This window comes from Tribolium castaneum, chromosome 10, assembly GCF_031307605.1.
Source record: "Tribolium castaneum strain GA2 chromosome 10, icTriCast1.1, whole genome shotgun sequence".
In the NCBI taxonomy this organism is placed as follows: Eukaryota; Metazoa; Arthropoda; class Insecta; order Coleoptera; family Tenebrionidae; genus Tribolium; species Tribolium castaneum.
In genome coordinates, this window is record NC_087403.1 from 7,420,039 (window position 1) to 7,441,670 (window position 21,632).

General features: G+C 30.5%; 1 protein-coding gene across 3 annotated transcripts in view; it reads right to left on the minus strand.

Annotated features, from left to right (window-relative positions):
- The window catches only part of LOC659435 (NGFI-A-binding protein homolog), a 41,311-nt gene that overhangs the window by 7,080 nt on the left and 12,599 nt on the right, over window positions 1-21,632 (minus strand). The window contains exons 1-3 of one of the 3 annotated variants that reach the window (XM_015979958.2): window positions 15,095-15,466; window positions 2,694-3,123; window positions 2,447-2,645 (exon numbers count right to left, since the gene is read on the minus strand). In XM_015979958.2, the coding sequence (XP_015835444.1) occupies window positions 2,447-2,645; window positions 2,694-3,123; window positions 15,095-15,314 (849 nt within the window). In that variant the 5' untranslated portion in view covers window positions 15,315-15,466. Of the gene's footprint in view, window positions 1-2,446; window positions 2,646-2,693; window positions 3,124-15,094; window positions 15,467-21,632 lie in introns of those variants that run through there. The other 2 variants (XM_008202491.3, XM_015979966.2) reach the window with 2 other exon arrangements.

Consider the following 21,632-nt stretch of genomic DNA (forward strand, 5'->3'; position numbering starts at 1 on the left):
CTTCGATTGCCACAAAATTTAGCTAATGAGTAGGTAATTAACTCGCAAAAAGAGCTACAATTCGTTTTAGATCAACTTCTGTAATTTTATATTTTTTTATTTTTGGAAAATTGGAAAAACAGATTTTGACTAAATTCTCTAAAAATACTAATCGCAGAACAAAAGTGGGGACAGATTTGGAATCGTCAGACAATTCTACGTCAAACGAGCACACTTTTATTGTGATCATGGTGATTTTTTTATTGATACAGTTAAATAGTTTTTTTAACCAAGTTGTTTTATTCGTTTTTATTTGAACAATTCTAACGTGATTACTACAAAATTTGGCTGAGAAATAGACAATTAACTAATAAAAATGGCTACAAGTCGTTTTAAATTAATTTCTTATTTTTTATGTAAAAAAATAAGAAATTGATTAGAGATAAGAGATTGATGAGAAAAATTAAAAACGACCATATTTCATCCAGTATCTTCAAAACTACAAATCGCAGAATAAAAATGACGGCAGATTTGAAATCTTCAGACAATGGCACGTCAGATAAGCTTAATTTTGATATAAATCTTCGGTTATTGTAATCTTGATAATTCTTTATTGATAGGTAAGTAGACAAATAAAAATGTGAACAAGGCTGTTTTATTTGGATTATTCCCACAAGTGTGATTCGACTGTCACAAAATTTCACTAAGCAATAGATAATTAATTCGTAAAAAGGGCTACAAGTCGTCTTAAATAAATTTCTGTTTTTATATTTTTTTTATTTATTGTGAGTAGATGGAAAAAATTTAAAACGACCATATTCCGTCCAATATCTTCAAAACTACAAATCGTAGAACAAAAATAAAGCCAGATTTGGAACCGTTTGAAATTTTACATCAAATAGGCATACTTCTTACATAATTATATGGTTATTGTGACCTTGATAATTTTTTCATTGGTAGGTAAGTAAATAAATTGTAGACCAAGCTGTTTTCTTCGGATTATTCGCAAAACTGTGCTTCCATTGCCATAAATTTACCTAAAGAATAGATAATTAACTCGTAAAAAGAGCCACAATTCGTTTTGATCAACTTCTGTAATTTAATATTTTTTTATTTTTAGGAAATTGGAAAAACAGATTTTGTCTAAATTCTCTAAAAATACTAATCGCAGAACAAAAGTGGGGACAGATTTGGAATCGTCAGACAATTCTACGTCAAACGAGCACACTTTTATTGTGATCATGGTGATTTTTTTATTGATACAGTTAAATAATTTTTTTAACCAAGTTGTTTTATTCGTTTTTATTTGAACAATTCTAACGAGATTACTACAAAATTTTGATGAGAATTGGACAATTAATAATAAAAATGGCTACAAGTCGTTTTAAATTAATTTGTTATTTTTTATATAAAAAATAAGAAATTGATTAGAGATAAGAGATTGATGAGAAAAATAAAAAACGACCCTATTTCGTACAATATCTTTAAAACTACAAATCGCACAATAAAATTGAGGGCAGATTTGAAATCTTCAGACAATGGCACGTCAGATAAGTTTAATTTTGATATAAATCTTCGGTTATTGTAATCTTGATAATTCTTTATTGATAGGTAAGTAGACAAATAAAAATGTGGACAAGGCTATTTTATTTGGATTATTCCCACAACTGTGATTCGATTGTCACAAAATTTCAATATGCAATAGATAATTAACTCGTAAAAAGAGCTACAATTCGTTTTAGATCAATTTCTGTAATTTTATATTTTTTATATTTTTGTAAAATTGAAAAAAATATATTTTGTATAAAACCTCTAAAAATACTAATCGCAGAACAGAAGTGGGGACAGATTTGGAATCGTCAGACAATTCTACGTCAAACGAGCACACTTTTGACATAAATTTTCGTTTATTGTGATCATGGTGATTTTTTTATTGATACAGATAAATAATTTTTTTAACCAAGTTGTTTTATTCGTTTTTATTTGAACAATTCTAACGTGATTACTACAAATTTTGCTGAGAAATAGACAATTAACTAATAAAAATGGCTACAAGTCGTTTTAAATTAATTTCTTATTATTTATATAAAAAATAAGAAATTGATTAGATAAGAGATTGATGAGAAAAATTAAAAACGACCATATTTCATCCAGTATCTTCAAAACTACAAATCGCAGGATAAAAATGAGGGCAGATTTGAAATCTTTAGACAATGGCACGTCAGATAAGTTAAATTTTGATATAAATCTTCGGTTATTGTAATCTTGATAATTCTTTATTGATAAAAATGTGAACAAGGCTATTTTATTTGGATTATTCCCACAACTGTGATTGTCACAAAATTTCACTAAGCAATAGATAATTAACTCGTAAAAAGGGCTACAAGTCGATTTAAATCAATTTCTATGTTTTTAGATTTTTTTTATTTTTGGTAATCGATTTGGAATCGTCAGATGTTTTTCTCACCTCTAGCTCCTTGCAGACCTTTTTCTTGGTGTTGTGCGCTTTTGGTTCAAATTGGGGCAAGTGTTTGCTCAGTCTTTCGGCGGCGGCTGCTAGTTTGGCAATTTGTGAGTCGACCAAAGTGGGTGTTGTCTGCGTCATGCTACTGCCAGGACTCGAACTAGAAGAAGGGGGACAGGAAGGGTCAAGTGGTGAATAAGGCCTGGAAGCAACGAAATGATTTGGCGCAATACTCGAACCGCTTATTTGCCTTTTGTTCAGGGTAAGTCCGGGGCTTGCGATCGGGGGTAAGGCACACACATCGCCAGGAGAGGGCGAGTAAATCGTTCGGCAGTTATCGCCGCTGTCTACCGAGTAAAAGCCGTGGTTGCTCGTCACTCGGGGGCTGGATAACTCCACTTCGAAGTCTTCTCCTGGCACTAAGGGTAATTTGAACTTGGCGGGGTTTGTCACCCATTCTTGTAAAGATTTCTGTAATCGTCTAACGTGTAAGGGCTTCGAGGCCATTCCGACCAGCGACATTATTTCTAAAAATTCCTCCTCGCCGGCGTCGCATAATTGCTGGACGTCGTCGCCGCCCATTTCAAGGAGTGTGTCGTAGTAGACCAACAACGAGGCATTTTGCATCACCCTGTATAATTGCAGTTCGGCTAAATTCGTCGGGTACGAAGTTTGAAATACTGAAACAGAATTCAAGCAATTACTAAACGCAAAAAATACGAAAATAATACCGACATACGATGGATGGAATGTGTGATTGATTGCACTCAAACTATGAAGATTGGTCAATAATTCTTTATTGGAAACAGGAATGGCGTGCAACCGACAGAAATATGCCATTTAAATAAATTCACAAAAACTAGTTTACGTTTTTATTTCATTTGCATAATACACATAATTCGGGATAAAAAGCGTAATAAAGAGCACATCCGCAAGGTCACCGACAACAAAAAATCTTTATTGCATTGTGCAAACAAAAAACCAAGCCAAATTCGAAATAAGAAAGAAAGAATAAGTAATCAAATTGATGATTTTCATTTTTAGTGTATTTATTCCAATGTTATTTTTTCTTTGTATTTCAAAGGAAATTGAAGACTTGACGCCATTTCGCATTTTTTCGAGCGATTTTCGTTTTTTACTAAATTAGTGAAAATTCTAAACAAGCTAAAAACACGCAGAATTACAAATATTTTGGAAAAATGCTTATTTATAGTCATTTGGGAATTTGGTCGACACTAGCTAAAAAATCACCAAACTAGTTTCATCTAATTTCAGCCGATTCTAAGTGACTTAGCTTTTTTGAGTCAGAAAACCACGTATTTCGTCGAAATAAACCAAAAAGCCCCGGAACAATCTTTAGCTTTTTTATGAGCCAGATATTCATTAAGTGTTTTTGGCTCCTTTTTTTGAGTCAGAAAACCACTTACTTATTTCGTGAAAACAAACTGAAAAGTTAGTTGGAATAAAAGAAAATTCCAACTGATTTTTGAGTCAGAGACTTATTTTGAAATAAAATATTAAAAATTTCAAATATGGAAAATATTTATTTAAATATTCAAAAGATTTCGTCGAAACGAGCCGAAAATTTAAACCAAATGCTACATTGAGAACAAAAACTTTTAAATAAAAAAAAATAAAAAAATAATTTTACACATTCACATTTTTATTTTTTATTTATTTATATATGTTTATTTACTTAGACGATTTTAGCTATTCTGAGTGTTAGAAATTGACGTATTTTAAGAAAATTTCCAAAAAAAAGCGAAGCACTGACGTAACATCAATTGTTTTTTGGTTTCAGAAATGTTAAAAGACAGCGTTGTTTTACAAAGTATATGAAAATTTAACAAACAATACAGAAATGTTCTTTCACCAATTTTTTCTTTTAGTAACTAATAAAAGTCGAAACGCGAAAAGATATTTTAAGAAATCTTATCAACATAGCTAAAAAATCAACTATACGTTATTTCACCGAATTCTAAGTGATATGCATTTTTTGATTCAGAAACCCCCTTATTTCAAAGAAACAAGCCAAAAATGTTATTTACTAGCCAAAGATTTGACCAAAAAAAGTAAAAAAGTGCCAAATTACATCGTTTTAATCAACTTCAAACAATTTATTTCGACGTTTGACAAGACATTAATTGTTTAGTTTATTAACACATTTTTTGGCTCCGCCTTTTTTTGAGTCAGAAAACTACTTACTTATTTCGTTAAACAAACTGAAAAGTTAGTTGGAACAAAAGAAAATTCCAACTAATTTAGCTTTTTTGAGTCGGAGACTTATTTTGAAATAAAATATTTAAAATTTTAAATATTGAAAATTTTAATTTAAATATTTAAAATATTCAAAATATTTTGTCAAAACGAGCCGAATAGTTAAAAAAGAATGTTACACAGACACGTAAACTAACAAAGAAATAAAAACGTTAAATAAAAAAATAAGAAATCATTTTACATAACCACATTTTTATTTTTTATGTTAATGTTCTTTGTTCGTATTTCAAAAGATTTCTTATAAACAGGCCAAAACCTCGTTGAATTAAAACTCACTTGTTTAAACTTCACGTTATTTTAAACAATTTTAAGTCATATGCATTTTTTGAGTAAGAAACTCACTTATTTCATAGAAACAAGCCAAAAATGTTATTTACTAGCCAGAAATTTCACCAAAAAACTGCCAAATTAGAACGTTTCAACCAACTTTAAAGAATTTAGCTCAACGTTTGACAAGACATTCATTGCTTTATTTATTAACTTACTAACTAATTTTTTTGGCTCCGCCTTTTTTTGAGTCCGGAAACTACTTATTTATTTTGTTAAACAAGCTAAAAATTTAGTTGCAATAAAAGAAAATTCTAACTGATTTTTTTGAGTCAGAAATATCCACTTATTTAAAATATTTGGTCGGAACAAGCTGATAAGTTGAAAAAATGCTACGCAGATTAATAAAAAAAGAATAAAATACTTTTTGAAAAATTTTACATATCCACATATTTATTTTTTATTTATTTATATGTTTATGATTTAAGTAACGTATTTCAAGAAAATTCTCCGAAAATTAGTGAAATGACAGCTGTTTTACAAAGTATATGAAATTCATATACTTCTACCAATCCCTCTTTGTGTAATAATAAAAGTCGAAACGTTAGAATAACAAAATTAAGTTAAAAATGTTAATGTTTTTCTTCGTTTTTCAAAAGATTTCTTTCAAATACGCCAAAAACTTGTCGCTGAATTAAAACTCAGTTATTTTAAGAAATCTTATCAACATTATCAACAATAGCTGAAAAAGAACTACCTACACGTTCTTTCGACCAATTTTAAGTGTATATATTTTTTTTCGAGTCAGAAACCGACTTATTTCGTTAAAACAAACTAAAAACTTGAAAAAATGTTACATACAGTTCCAAGAAAAAAATTTTTTAAACATCCACATATTTATTATTTATTTATTTATAGGTTCATGATCTAACTAGCGTGATTTTAGCCAATTCTGAGTGTCAGAAACTGACGTATGTCAAGGAAATTCGTTGAAAAAAAATAGTTTTTAATCTCTTTTGGCTTCAGAAATGTTAAACGACAACGCTGTTTTACAAAATATATAAAAGTTTAACAAACAATAGGGGAATGTTTTTTATCAGTCCTTTCATCTTTTAAAAATAAAAGCAAAAAATTGCTAAATTAGACCGTTTCAACCAATTTCAAAAGATTTAGCTCATAAAAAAAGAACTTTTGACGCAACATTTAATTTTTTGTTTCTTAACTCATTTTTTGGTTTCCGAAATGTTTTTAGAAACCCACTTATTTGAAGTCATTTTGTCCAAAAGTTATTAAAAAAAGCAAAACATTCATAAACAAAAAAATGTCAAAATAAAGTATGAACTTTATTCATCCACATTTTAATTATCTACTTTCAAATAATTTCGCCGAAAAGTAAAAAAATTCCAAACTGGGTGTCGTTTCAACAAATTCGTAAAAAATAGCACATAAGAATTGATTTTTGCTTATCTGTTTGATTTTACAATTCGAAACGCAAGAATAGTCAAAATCAGCAAAAAAAAATTTTTTTTAACTAGAAACTAGTATTCGGATTATTTGCCTGGAGCTAGCGCAGTTCGGTCGTATTTTTTGAATCAAGCGAAAAATGTAACATGGCTCCGATTAATTTATTTCATATGTGATTATTAATGCGGATAATTTATACATTAACATAATGGTAATAATAAATATCGGATTTGTGAAACAAGTTGATTATTAATTTGCCTTTAACATAAATACGTTGGTAATTTATTTTTTTCCCAATTTTAGTTATTAGTCAGAATATCACAGTGGGAATATATTTTCATAATATACGAATTGAAATAAACAAGTCGGTTATTATACCATAATGAAGTCTTCATTAAATATTTTTATACGTAGTAGTGAGTAAAAAATGTGTAATGACGATAATAACAAAATAATTAAGAAAAAACTGTTTAAGCACAAAAAAGCTCGAAAAAACTTGTTCCGCGTAATGACACTTTTTGTTATTGAATTTAGCAAACATGAAGGTAATTCTAACAAGGCGCAAAAAAATTGTTACGAAATGGACGCAGTGCCGGATTAAAGTTGGCCTGTTTCGTTCTTTTAGCTCATCCCTGACCTGCACTTTTATCGATTCTCGAATTGTCGTTGCATTCGCCGTGTCTGCAAGTCTGTTTGGGTGATTTTTTGTGGAACATGCGCACTCTGGCCGTGTTTTTTAATAAAAGACGCAAGACGTTTTCGTAAGAAACAGCCCCGTTTCCAATCCCGGAAAAAATCCGGTCAATACTTTCCCATCCCTTAAAAAAGTCATCAAAGGATTGCGTTTTTTTCCCGAAGGGTTGAAGATTTGGCTTAGGCGATAGGGCCACTTCATTTATCGTGTGAACGCGATAAAAAATCACGCATGTCAGTCTATTTAATATTCAAGAACACGGTATGTCAACATACGAAGGGCATACGCTATTTGAATATCCTACAAAGGAGCACCCGCACCATAAAAACGCCAGGTACATCTTTACCGGCCTTTTGTTTTTTTTCGGACTTTGTCTAAGTCCGGACCCTTTCTCACACTGGCGGCCAGTTTTTTACGCGGACAAAAAACACTCACGTTTAATTATATGCACGTAAGTGCCCAGGTAAAATTTGGGACACTGTTGCAATCTAAGCCGAATTTAATTGACACAGCAAAAAATTTCCCTCCAAAAAACCCTCGAATTCTGGTGAAAGTGAAGCAGATCGTTTCTTGTTCCCTAAATCCCAAGTTCGGTGGAACCGGAAATTCGCACCGGAATATGGGTCATTGACTTTGTGACATAAAATATTGCACACGATATTGTTTTATCACGAAAATTGAAGGTAATGTAGCGTGTTTCTTCGAACTGGGCAAAAACATTCTTTGGTTCTTTTGCCAAACCTCACGTAGGTAATGCCAAAACAATTAAAACAATTATGGCAAAGAAATATAAAAATAATTGAAGAAAAAAGCACAAAATCAAAATCATGTTTTATGAGTTGATAACACCTGAAAACGTAAATAAACGTCTGTTTAATTAAAGTTTACATGCTTACTCTTTGCAAAATAATATAAAACATTAATCTACAGTGTGTCCAAAAATTAATATTTGGTACTTCGAATAATAAATCTAAAAATAAACCATTCAAATGTGATTTCTTTTAATAAAGTAGTTGTGTGTCGAAGTAATTGGTAAAATATCGTAGGCGTGCATCCAGTAACTAAATTACATTAATTTTGAAATTATGTTGGCAAAATGAAAAAATACATAAATAATAACAAAACAAAAAATTTTAGAACTCAAAAGCGGCCAAGAAGTTTACGTTTTTTTTTGGCAAATTATGTATCTTGTTCTAAACGTAAAAACGGATAAGTGTTATAAAAAAAGGCACATTTTGGCTTTGTTACACAAATAACTATTGTGTCTTTACATCAAATCAGAAATTTAATAACTATTTTGCAATCTGATTGTTCCGCTTTTTATTTTTTTAATTATATAAACATGCAAAATTGGAGTCTTTTGCTAAAGACTGATCACAGGGTGAGTCTATTAAAAGTGCTTTTCGCTATACAGGGTGATTCTTTTACGGCTTACATTAAAAACTTTTAATTTCCAATTTTGAAATTTTAAACGCAACCTAAATCGATAATTCTGGATTTAACTAAATTATATTTAAAATGACTGAACTTCCGGAACTACGAAAAATTGGCGCCAATTTTGAAATCTTAAACGGTAACCACACATTTTTGAATTCGCCTTTTTAAACTGAGTAAAACTTACGTAAAATTTTCATTTACAGAAGGTCACCTCAATAATCACAGCTCTTGAATACTTGAAGAGCCTTCTAGAATTTTAAACTGTCATCTGTCAAAATCCAAGGCTCTTATGATTTTTTGAAAATGATGATCATGAAACGGCTATAGCTGAGTTTTTTTAAAGGAACGACCCTATTTTCTTATCGGCAATCGAAAGAACATCGACATTTATGCTTACAGTTTTTAAAGAAGTCATAAAAAACGGATTTTACTTGTAATTTTCATCGTAAGTCAAGTAAGCCTTGCAAAATGATCAATTGTCAAATTTTAACATTCTATTTAGCTTTTAGCTGGTTAGTTATCGAGTAAAAAGTACAACAAAAATATTTAATTATGGTTTATTATAACTTGGTGAATTATGTAAAGTAACTCAGTCAGTCGAATTTTGAACTTCTTGAATGAAAATTGTAGACTAATCGAACATTTCGTTTAATTAGTAGCAAACTTTTATCAATTTTCTTTAAAGTTTACTCGATTGAAAATAAAAATAATGCGCAAAAATTCCGTTTTTGTGCATAATCTCTTAAAAAACTGTAAAGATAGATATGTATAGAAGATGTTGACAACAGTCTCGATAAAAATTAAAAATATTCAAAGTTTGCGCCAATTTCTCGTCGTTCCGGAAGTTTTAAAAAAACTTAGTTAAACTCAGAATGCTCTAGTGATATTAGAAGTTAAAAATTTTCTAATGTAGGCCCTAAACGAATCACCCTGTATATCCCAAAAACAAAAAAGTTGCACCGAAATTAGTATTTGCAATTATGTAAATGCTTAATGCATGTGAATTCAAAATATAAATAAGTAAAAAAACATTACAAAAAAACAAAATGAAATAAAAAACATTCAAATAAATGGAAAAATCATATAAAGGATGATTAAAAAAACGGCAGGCGTTGAAGAATTTTTATTTATTATTCAATTCAAAATTTAAAAAATGGGTTAAATTCAAGTTTCTTATTTTAAATTCGAATCTATATTTTTCTTTTCGTAACTTGGAAGATAAATTTTTTTATACTATTAATTATATAAGGCTTTTTATTAAAAATTGTATTTGTGGTGTTTGTTTTTAATAAATCCAGTTTCTATATGATATTGATTTAAATAAATCTTTATTTTAAGGCACTATTTTGTGTTTTTCTGGTTAATTAAATTTGTATTATTCTGTCGTTCGTTAGCATTTTTGGTACATGTTTTTATTGCTTGAAACACCTTTTTTCTTATTAATTTTCCCGCTCAGTAACACACACTTGTGAGATCTGATCTATATTACAAAAAACTATAATGTCTAAAGCTGGGAGATTTGATTACACAATTTAATCACTTGTAGATAAAACTGTAACAACAAGAAAGCATGAAAATACATACATCCAAACAATGTTTTAAAGTACTTTTTACAGTTTTATATCGACATACAGAAATCAGTTTTTCTTTAATAATAAAACTATTATTTCTATGTCTGGATTTTTGTACCGGCTGTCGGGATTTCCTTGATTAAAAAAATAATAAAATAATTTGGAATATGTAAGTAAGAAAGAGAAACGCGATGTAATTCCTTTCCTGGGTGTAGCATTTCGAATGTCGAAACAGAAATTCGTTTTTTGTGTCGATGTCAAAAAACCTGCACTACTTGATTTGACATCAGACGCATAAAAAGCAAATTTATATCTACTTATAAAGATGGTCGTTACAAAAAACGATGCATTCCTAATGGTGCTATGAGATAATTTTCTATTTTTTTCTAAATTGTATACATGTTAACCTTTAAAAGTAATTAGTTTTTTATGTTTTACATAACAAATCTAAAATATGGACTGGTAGAAAAACAACAAAAAAATAACAAGTTTTTATTTTCGATTACTACAGCCTGTTTTTTGCGCGCCGTAATAATAGTTGTTCTAGCGCTGCCTCCTAACAAACATTTTTTTATCGAAATACCGCAAGTGTGATTTAATCTGAATAAGAAATTCATAATAAACACTGTTCAATTTTCTCATGACCTTTAAAACTATCAGGTAAAGACAAAGCATAAAAAATTTCCCATCATTACTAGCCGCCGTATTCAAAAAGGGTGCGTTTTTTGCCATGTTGAAAAAACCTTCGCCCCAATACCGAGGGGCCGAACCCACCCTAGGCGGCGACCAATCGCAGCGCGGCCGAGGGGGCATTTGCCAAATTATTTCAAGGCAAACACGCCCCTGAGCCCCTAACGGTACTTTTCGTAATTCGTGGTGCCATATTGTCATCTACCGCGAATTCAGCGAAAAGCGAACGATTTTTCCTTGAAAGGTCACTTGCTATTCGTGTCAAACATGCAGATATTTCGACAGATTGCTTTTTACGCCATTTCGTTGCGTTCAAATGTAACGATTTCGTTGGACGTAAACTGTCATTGTAATTGTTTAAGCTACACAACTATCGGTATTTGGCAAAAAAACTACAGGTAAGATCGAGTTAACTGACACAAAAACTGTCTTGTTCTGGCATGGCGACTGGGATGTACACTCGGAGACCGTATTTTTGCACGCCACAACACAAAACAAATCCATTACCTTCAGCTTCAATCGTTCAACCTCACATCCTTTTTTCTAATTTATTATAATAATAACGAGAATAATTACAACAATTAACATAAATTCTCGGTTTTTCACAGTTTTTTGCGCTATTCGAATCCGTCTCGTGTCCCCATAACAAAATATACACAGTGTGAACTAAAAATACACCTACATGTGCCCATAAAATCGCCACCAACTTTAAGGCTAAAGAGACTCACAAGTTATGTAAATTTATTACCGAGAAATAATACTCTCTTCGAGCGTGTTTAATTTTCGACTTTTTTCGGAAATTTAATCGAAATTTCGTTCAGAAAATGTGCCTATAATCACCAAAAACAGGCCAAAAGGACGTTAATCTTAATCTAATGTGGTTATTCATAAGGAAATTCAGCAAAATAAGTTAGTATCTGGCTTAACTATTGAAGAGCATCTATTTCGATCTAATTTACTCATTTTTTGATTAAATTTTGCAAAATTGATGAGTTTTTAAAACGCTCGAAACAGGCAAAAGTAACGTAATTTTCGACTTTGACACGTAATTTCTCGATCTCTTTGAGGAAAAGATTTGAAAATTAATAATAATAATAAACTAATAACTCTTTCGTATAAAATATTAGCGAAATATAAATCGAAACAGCATGGCCCTTAACTGTAATTTTTTCGCCGCATTAAAAAGAAATTACGCAAAATAAATGATAACATCATTTTCTAATTAGATATTTTCCGTTGCTGAAATCACCTTAATCTTGATTTAATTGGGTTATTTTTGGCAAAATTTTGCAAATGTAGTGAAAATCTTAACCAAAAACAACAAAAGTCTAACGAAAAAGTTTTGGCGAAATTATGTGTTAGAACGCTTGAAACATACAAAACCAACGTAATTTTCTACATTTTTTTCGATCTAAAATTCGGAACAACTGTTCTTAGGCGATGTAAAAGTCAGTGAAACAGGTCAAAATAACGTCATTTTGTTTTAGCTCGAAAGTTTTTGTGATTTTACCGAAATTTCATGCCAAAATGCGTAAAAAAATAATTTTCTCCGTTTCTTTATTCGTCTGTTTGATTAAATGCACACGAAGAAACATGTCAAAATAACGTAATTTTTAGAAAATTCACCATACTAATGAAAATTTTTGTAATCTAAGTAAGTTTTTAGCTTAAATTATCAGGAGTTTCGTAATTTTTTGACATTTTTATTGAAATTTCGTTCAGAAACGAGCCAAAACACTGAACAAGCAAAATTTTTGATCTAATTTGGTTATTTTAAAAAAAAAATTGAAAAATTACTGAAACGAAACAGTCTAAAGTAACATCATTTCAACTTTCATTTGTAATTTTTGGTCAATTTTTGCGAAATTAGGTATTAAAGCACTTGTAAAAGACAAAAGCAATGTAATTTTCAATATTTTTTTCGATCTAAATTGTAAAACAATTTACGTAAAACTTTGTGAAACAGATCAAAATAACGTCATTTTATTAATAAAAAAATCCGAAAATAAGTCTGTTTTTAGCTCGAAAATTATAATGATTTTTCAGAGTGTTCGAAATTTCGATCAGAAAAAGACTTAAATCACCTTAAACAGTCCAAAAGGCATAAAGGCGTAATTTTATACGTTTCTTGATTAAAAGTTCGCGAGAAAAATGTTCTTAAGCATATGATAAAAATCCAGCAAAATTTTTGGCAAAATTTTGTTCAAAAACGAGCCAAAACACTGAACAGGCCGAATTTTCGATATAATTTGGTCATTTTTATAAAAAAAATGCAAAATTATGTGTTAAAACGCCTAAAAAGCAAAAGCAACGTATTTTTCTACATTTTTTCGATCTGTAATTTAAATTGCAAAAAAATGTTTTTAAGCAACGTAGTACTTTGTGAAACAAGTCAAAATAACGTCATTTTATTAAGAAAAGATTCCAAATTACGTTAGTTTTCAGCTAGAAAGTTTTTGTGCTTTTACGAAAAACTTTATCGCAATTTCGTTCAGAAAAATACTTAAATCACCTTAAACAGTCCAAAAGGCGTAAGGAAACGTATTTTGGTCTATTTGATTAAACGTTCGCGAGAAAAATATCCTTAAGCATTTGATAAAAATCCAACGAAACAAGTCAAAACAACCTCATTATTAATTTTAAATGCTGAATTTTCACCATACTAAAGAAAATGTTCGTAAAATAAATGAGTTTTTGGCTCTAAATATAGGTGTTTTCGTGATTTTTCGAAGCATTTTGATCAAAATTTTATTCGGGAACAACCTTAAATACTCAACAGAGCAAATTCTTGATTTAATTTGGCATTTTTGACGAAACAACACGATAAACCTAACGGACAAGTCCAAAATAATACTTTAATCTGCAATATTTGATGGCGACGTTATTGAAATTTTTTTAAAGAAGATTGTTTTTTGATTGAGAAACGTGCTTAAACCCTTGAAAAAGGTAATACTCTACCTTTATTTCTATCGATTTGAGCGAATTTGTGAGAAAAGTCATCAAATTCAAAATTACGTCGATATAAATTTTATTGAAGGATAATTGCGCAAAACAAGACAGTTGGTGAGTTTTTAGTATTTTAACGGCCAAAACAATGTCCATTTCGATCTAATTTAGTAATTTTTACGGTAAATATGTAGATAATTTTTCGGTCTGTTTTGTGCCTAATAGTATTTCGAAATTTCGATCAACCGAGCTACTAGAAGCAAAATTGTAGCTCAAAACAAGATGATTTTCAACGTCGCTGGTTGCAAAAAAATTGCTTCACCTCGTGTTGTCCTCTGACCACATCATTCAACGCTGCCAACTTCATTTTGAAGTCAGTGACCACTGTGTGATATTTAAAAATATAAATAAAAGAAAGAAATTATATAAGGCTAAAAGGCTGTAGAGTAGGTTATATTTTACTCAAATTAAATTAGAAACACGGCCACTGCAATCAACGAGAAATAAAAGAAAATATAAAGATAAAATTACATAAACTAAGAGAACTGCTGCGATAGGGTCTTGTTTCATTTACGAATGTAATTTCTATTCGATAATTCGTTGTCGTTCCGTAAAAATGGGAAAACACAATTTCGCAAACATATTAAGTTTTTTAATTTTGCATTTGCATTTATTCCCAATTTAATTATTAAATTATTATGATATATTCAATAATCTAAAATAAGAAAACGAAACCTGTTGTGCAAAGTTTAAACAGAAAAATTTGTGTTTGGCGAAGACGTCCTTGTGTGCTGAGATGCAAATCGCAAATAACACGACAATGAAAAATGCAAATCTCATTTTGCAACTGTTGATGACCTTTCTCATAATTTTGATTTCGCCTAGGATTGAAAAATGTGTTCGAACGAAATTGAGTGTTGAGAGTTGTGACATAACGTGTACATTACAAAGCCTCGTCGCTGCTATGAAATCAGTCCGAGCCGTCTCGCATGAAAAACTGTCTTTTGGATTTTTTCTCAATAAGTTTTTTGTGTGGCAGCAGCGAACTCGTTGTGGACTAGTTTTTACCCAAAAATTTTTCAACCTTCACGGACGAAAAAACGAAATTATCGATTTGAGACCGCTCCGAAATTGAAGCTGGAATTCCGTGAAAAAAATGTCTCTATAACCGAATATTAGATCGCTCATCATATTGATGGGAAACGTTCCGCTCGCTGACCAACGGAATGCACCGAAAAACCACTCAAACTGTAAATTTTTGGCGCCAAAAATTCGAATACGAAAACAGCGGACTAGCGTAATTACTTGTGTTGTTGTGGTTTCTGCTGATGATCTTGCGAGGGAGCGACGGCGAGGTGGAGTTCCGGTGTGTGGGCAAATTCGGCGTCGGCGTCGGGACGCACACTTTCGGCGACTGTCTCGCGCTAACACAGTTCCCGGAGAGTGGCCCGGAAGCGGCTCCGGCGGGTTCAACACTCGCTCTGCCGTCCTCGTTGCTGTTCGTCGAGTCCATTTCACACACCATCAAATATTTCGATTTCGGTTTTGATTAACATAAAACGAGGAAACTAAATGAGGTAGACTTGTGCAGATTGCAACTTCCGAACCGTCCGAACCACAACTGCAGCAAACCTGGCGATTTTAGTTTATTTTTCTCCCTCTCCCATAGTGTGAGAGCGCGGCCTGTCCCCACTACAGACGCCGGGGCATAAGGACCGGCTCTGGGTGCAGCAGGGTAGCAGGACGAACACCCCGACGCCCTACCCTACCCTACCAGAACCCACTTTCACAGACAAATACTTCGCTAATTCGCCCATCTGCGTATTTGCCTACAAACGAACGCCACAGGTCGCTTCCTGATCCTTCAAGAATCTATCACACCAAAACAACTACGAAATAACTGTTCGTATTTCCATTCAAATAAACGCTAAAAACTGATATTTTTTTGGAAAAAAACGAGCTATTGGACTTTTGCAAAAACTTCTTGCAATGTCATAAAACCTCTCATGCCCTTCTTAACTATTTATTAAGTTACAAAACTTTTAAGAAAATTTTCTGTAAAAACATACTTTTTACTTCACTCTCACATACAAAAGCTTTTAAGTCAAATGTTTGACATAGTCAAAAAGCCTTCAAATCGATTGAATTTTTGTAATAAATTGCTGTGAAAAACGTTAAATCAAAGAAATATGTTTTTCAACCCCTGGGAAGGATCAACAAATGAAATAAAGCAAAAAATTACAGAAAAAAAGAACTAAAGGGATAGGTATGTACAACTTTAAAAATCATAAACAAAAATGGCTAAATTTTGTGTTTATGTCCTCATATCTGCCTTCAGGATGAAGGTAAAAACATTTTTTTGGTAAAGATTAAAAAATGTTAGGTCCACTTTGATTTCGTTTTATATTTTTTTATAAAATATTTTACTGACTCTCTGGCAAAAGGCGCCGTAAGTCATTGCTTACAAGACATTGCTAGACAAATCAGGTTTGAGGGCCGTTCTAATTTAAAACGAATTTCGAAGAATCCAGAATCTACTTTTTTGTCTTTTTTTAACATTTTTAATAATTGCTTTTAAAAAATATATCATCAAGTGTTAAATAAAAAAATACACGATTTGAAAGAAACAACAGAGTATGGATATTTTTGTTTTGTAGTTTTTTTATATAAAATTTTAGCAAACGAAAATATCTTAAGTTTAAAATTGTAAACTGTAGCAAAATGAAACATTTTACTCACATTTGAGCCAAAAAATTCGTGAAACTATTATTGAAAAACAACAGCATAATCCGACCTGAGAGCCGTTTTCAATTACAAAATACTAAAAGAAAGTCAGATCCGCTTTAATTTGTTGATTGTAAAATTGCGCCAAACTCATTTTCTATAAAAAAAACTGTGTACAGTCGAACAAAGTGAAAATGACGCCTCATAAACCAGTCCCTGTTGTGGATGGCGACAAACATCAAGTTAACTGAAAATGTAAATTAATGAAAAATGTAACAATCATGAAAAGTCAGCAATGTTTTACGTTTATCTTTACTTATCAATGTAATTTCCACATAACAGTTTGACAAATCTGACATAAAAATTAGTTTAATTCTGAAACAAATTTTAATTTCGCTTTCTGCTCAAAGAATAAAACTACTCGCGGTAAACGAACACGTGGAATTAAACCTTCTTCTGGTCAATAAACATTGGTTTAATATGTTATTTTACATAAAATAAAATTTAAAATAGAGAAAGTCTATTTCGTACAAAAATTATATTCATGAATTTAAAGTTAAAAAAAATATTAAGTTAATAACGATTTGTTTTTTAATGCATAATTTTTCTTAAGAAATGGTTTGTTAAATTTTTCGTTAAAAAACATTTTCATTTAATTATCTTGTCAATGCAAAATAAGTGTCAACTTAATTCGAATTAATTTAATTCTGAATTAAATTCTCCTTTCGCTTTCTGTAAACCGACTCGTAAACAATTTTATCTTAAAATTACAAGTTTGCAATGTGATACCAGCCGGGGCTGGTTCATTGAGGGGTCATTTTCACTTTGTTCGAATGTACTACGTGAGAATGCAAAAACTAATAGTGGAAATCAGCTTACACTATTACACAGTTATTTTTCTATATGGATGTGCATTTTTCCAAAACTTTTCTACCATTCCTTATAATTAAAATTAATTAATTAACTTAATTAATTAATTTAAATCGCTACACAAGAAAATATTATTTCTTATGTCATTATAAATAAATGGTTTTTTAATGGTTTTTTTAATTCGGTGGAAATTGTGTTTTGTGTTATTTTCACCTTTTTCAACGTTTAAGCATGTTATAAATGACTTTAAATGATTCGAATAAGCTAAATAATAATAATAATAAATAGTCTTTATTATAGGCAAAGTTTAGCTGTAGTTTCTACAACTTAACCCAATACAAAAAAAATACAGAGAGAATAAAATAATTATATTGATACTTAAATAGGTAAAAAGAATAAATGACATAAACAAAATAAAAAAAAATAAAAAAAAATGAGAATGAAAAGAGGGAAGTAAATAATAGCAAAAAATAATACATTTTAATTGATATTTTAAATGGTGTTTTTTTGCTTATTTAAAAAATAACTTCTTTGCGAAAACTGTTTAAAGGAAGCGATTTGAAATGCGTATTTAATTTATTTTAAACAAAAATTGCATTTTAAGTAAACGAACGTAGCTGAAGAATGAAAATGTGGAAAATGTGTGTAAGGAGTTAATGACAATAAATTAGGAAATCTTACATTTCAGTTATGATTATGAATATAAAATAAATGTTCTAGAAAAAGAATTTTGTGTTATAATTTTTACCTTTTTCCAACGTCTTAAGCATATTTTAAAACCATATTTTCAGTTTTTTTGTAATCCTTTGCAAAAATCAATTAACTAGTTCAGAATAGTGGTTCTGCTTAAAAAAATCACTAAATTCCGATAGAATTAACGTTATCATTGCTTTTTTCGTGTATTTCATCTAATAACACTTTATTAAAAACACAATTATTTCGCAAAATTTCATTAAAAACTGGTAAAATATATGTTAAATATTGTGTTTGTAAGCATATTTTTAAGCAAAAGCTCACAAAATTCTCTTACAAAATTTTCCTCAAACAAACCGTTACTTTTTTGGTGTTACTTTTCGAGCGTTCTAATATGAGTAAGTGATTTGTTGGTCCTATTTCAATTAGAGACACACTGTGTATCTAAAATTTGTTCGCTTAATTCGCCTAATTAAAAAATGTCGCCCCTGTGTTCGCTCATATTATTGTTGAAGCAATTAAATAAATTTACATCATATCAGGGGAGTAAAACTGGTACAACTGTTGTTCCCCTTCTTCTAGAAGTTCGGTGAGGAAAAATGAATCTGCTCTAATTACGTGACGGGTTTATCTCTTCGCTGCGAAAAGTGTTACACAATTTTTTAATTAAGAAAAAAAGAAAAAACACCTACGGTTCTAGAAAGGTTTACGTTTTTTCACGCCGTTTCCAAGGCTACAGTGTTTTTTGCAACCAGAATTATTAATTTATTTATTAGTCAAGCAAAGCTGACAAAAAGCGGTTTTTTATGCACCGTGGAATTTGATTTCCACAAAAAATATTACGAAATGTTCGAGAAAAAATCGTCTAGTTTCGTTTAGCATTGAGACATGTTTTTCTGTTTAATTTTCTAATTAATAAACAGATACGCGCATAATTTGCTACATAAATTAAAAATTAGAAAAAATTAATGTTGTTTCCATTTAAAATAAGGTTGTTAAATTCAAGTCTAGGAACGGTTAGCCATTTTTCTCCACCCTTTATTGTTATGCACGCCAGCTTGTCTATGCATAGCAAGGGTTATTCTAATTGAAACGGTTAACACCAGTTCGAATTGTTTAAACTGATAAGTGATAAATAAACGTTTTTTCAAATGTTAAAAAAATTAACAAACATTGCTTCAAGTCCGCTTGGATTTCTTCGGCGCGTATTAAAAATTCAATAGTTGAATGCATGGTCTTAGCAACCCTAAAATAAAAGCAAGGGTCAATAGACTAAAGAATGGGTCTCATACGAGATCATAAAATGACCGGTTAAGCTCCCCCCATATGTAAATTGTAAAGAAAAAACGCTCTATCCCTGTCTTTTCTCCGCTTCAAGATTTTACCTGTGCCTTGTCCAGTGGCAGCACAGGCGATTTTTTGTTACCATTCACCTCGGCTTAAAGGGTTAAATAAAAAAAGGGAAAAAAGTCATTTTATATTTGGTGAGAGCGTACAGTGCGGTTAATGTATTCAGGGATGTGCCCAGTTCATAATTTTTTTATAATTCCCATACGCTTTTTTCAGTGGGAATCGTTCCGCATTGTCTTGAGAACGCCTCATCCAACTCGAAACAAAACCCCACTTTGTCCCCAAATAAAACCTCAATTCCTGCATAAAAAATCAGCGACGAACATAAAGAATATTCTCATTAAAACTAAACATATTTTCTCGTGGCAAAATTAAATAATCAAACACGCAGTTCTCTAATTCATTTAAAATTATGCAAAAATACAAAAAATTAGGTACGTAGAAACAACAAAAGAAAAATAAATTGGTTATATTTTCTTGTACTAATATTTTTGAAATGTTCCAAATCTTGGGGGTTATTTAAAGGAAAATTAGAGACAGTTCTTTGATTCTCTAATTTAAACTGAAAAAATATTAAATTATTAAAGATAATTGTTATCTCCATTATCAAATTCTACGTAAAAAGTGCCTCCATAATATGTCTTTGTTTCAAAAGTCTATCTTTCTTTTATAATAAGGAATTTTGACTTTTGTTGACAAGAGCCCAGAATGTGCCACTGATTTTTGCTCCACCCTGTATGTACAGTCGAACAAAGTGAAAATGATGCCTCAATAAATCAGTCCCTGCTGTGGATGCCAACCTTTCTAACAAATAAGGACATATTAAAAGTTTGGAACCCCTTAAAATCCTTAACTAAAATATTAACTTTAATTTCGTGGACTTACTGCTATTTTAATATTTTTGCAATACAATCAATATTAATTTAATTAATTTGTGACATGTAGCCTTGTTTGTACACTTCCGCGTTAGGCAAAAATATCAAACGAAGCGTTTTATGCCTAAACTATGTACAGTCCAACAAAATGAAAATGACGCCTCAATAAACCGACAAACGTCAAGTTAAATGAAAATGTAAATTATTAAAAAATATTGCTATAAAATAGCTTTATTTACCAAAAGAGACCGCCGTTGTTTGAAAAAATGATAAACAAGTTAAGTTTGAGGGCCGTTTTATACCAAAAACAAAATTTTCGTTTGGAACAATTGTAGCAAACTCAGAAATTTTACTCACGTGTTAGCAAAAGAAATGGAATCATTGTTGAAAAATGATAGCGAAATCCGATCTGAGGGCCGTTTTAAATTTAAATTTGAAAGAAACAGCATTTATGTTTTGGTGTAAATCTTAAAATCAGGTTTGGGAGCTGTTTAAATGAAACAATTGAAAGAGAATCAGGTCTGAATAATTATTTTACTCGCTTCTATCAAAAGAATATGTTGTTTACAAAAAAAGATAACTTTATTTGAGGGCCGTTTTATATTATAGAAATAATTAAAAGAGTGTAGGCTTTATTTTTGTTTGCATTTTTTTTAACTGAAACACTTTACTTATGTTTTAGTAAAAGAAACCGCGAAATCATTGTTACGAAAAATTATAGCAAATTAAGTTTGAGGGCCGTTTTAAATTAGAAAAAAAAAACATTAAAAAATGTTAGGTCCACTTTGATTTCGTTTTAAATTTTTTTTATAAAATATTTTACTGACTCTGGCAAAAGGCGCCGTAAGTCATTGCTTACAAGACATTGCTAGACAAATCAGGTTTGAGGGCCGTTTTAAATTAAAACGAATTTCGAAGAATCCAGAATCTGCTTTTTTTGTTTTTTTTAAACATTTTTAATAATTGCTTTTAAAAAATATATGATCAAGTCAGGTTTGAGGGCCGTTTTACATAAAAAAATACACGGTTTGAAAGAAACAACAGAGTACGGATATTTTTGTTTTGTAGTTTTTTTATATAAAATTTTAGCAAACGAAAATATCTTAAATTTAAAATTGTAAAATGAAACATTTTACTCACATTTTAGCCAAAAAATTCCTGAAACTATTATTGAAAACCAATAGCGTAATCCGACCTGAGAGCCGTTTTCAATTACAAAATATTAAAAGAAAGTCAGGTCCGCTTTAATTTGTTGATTGTAAAATTGCGCCAAACTCATTTTCTATCAAAAAAAACAAACTGTGTACAGTCGAACAAAGTGAAAATAACGC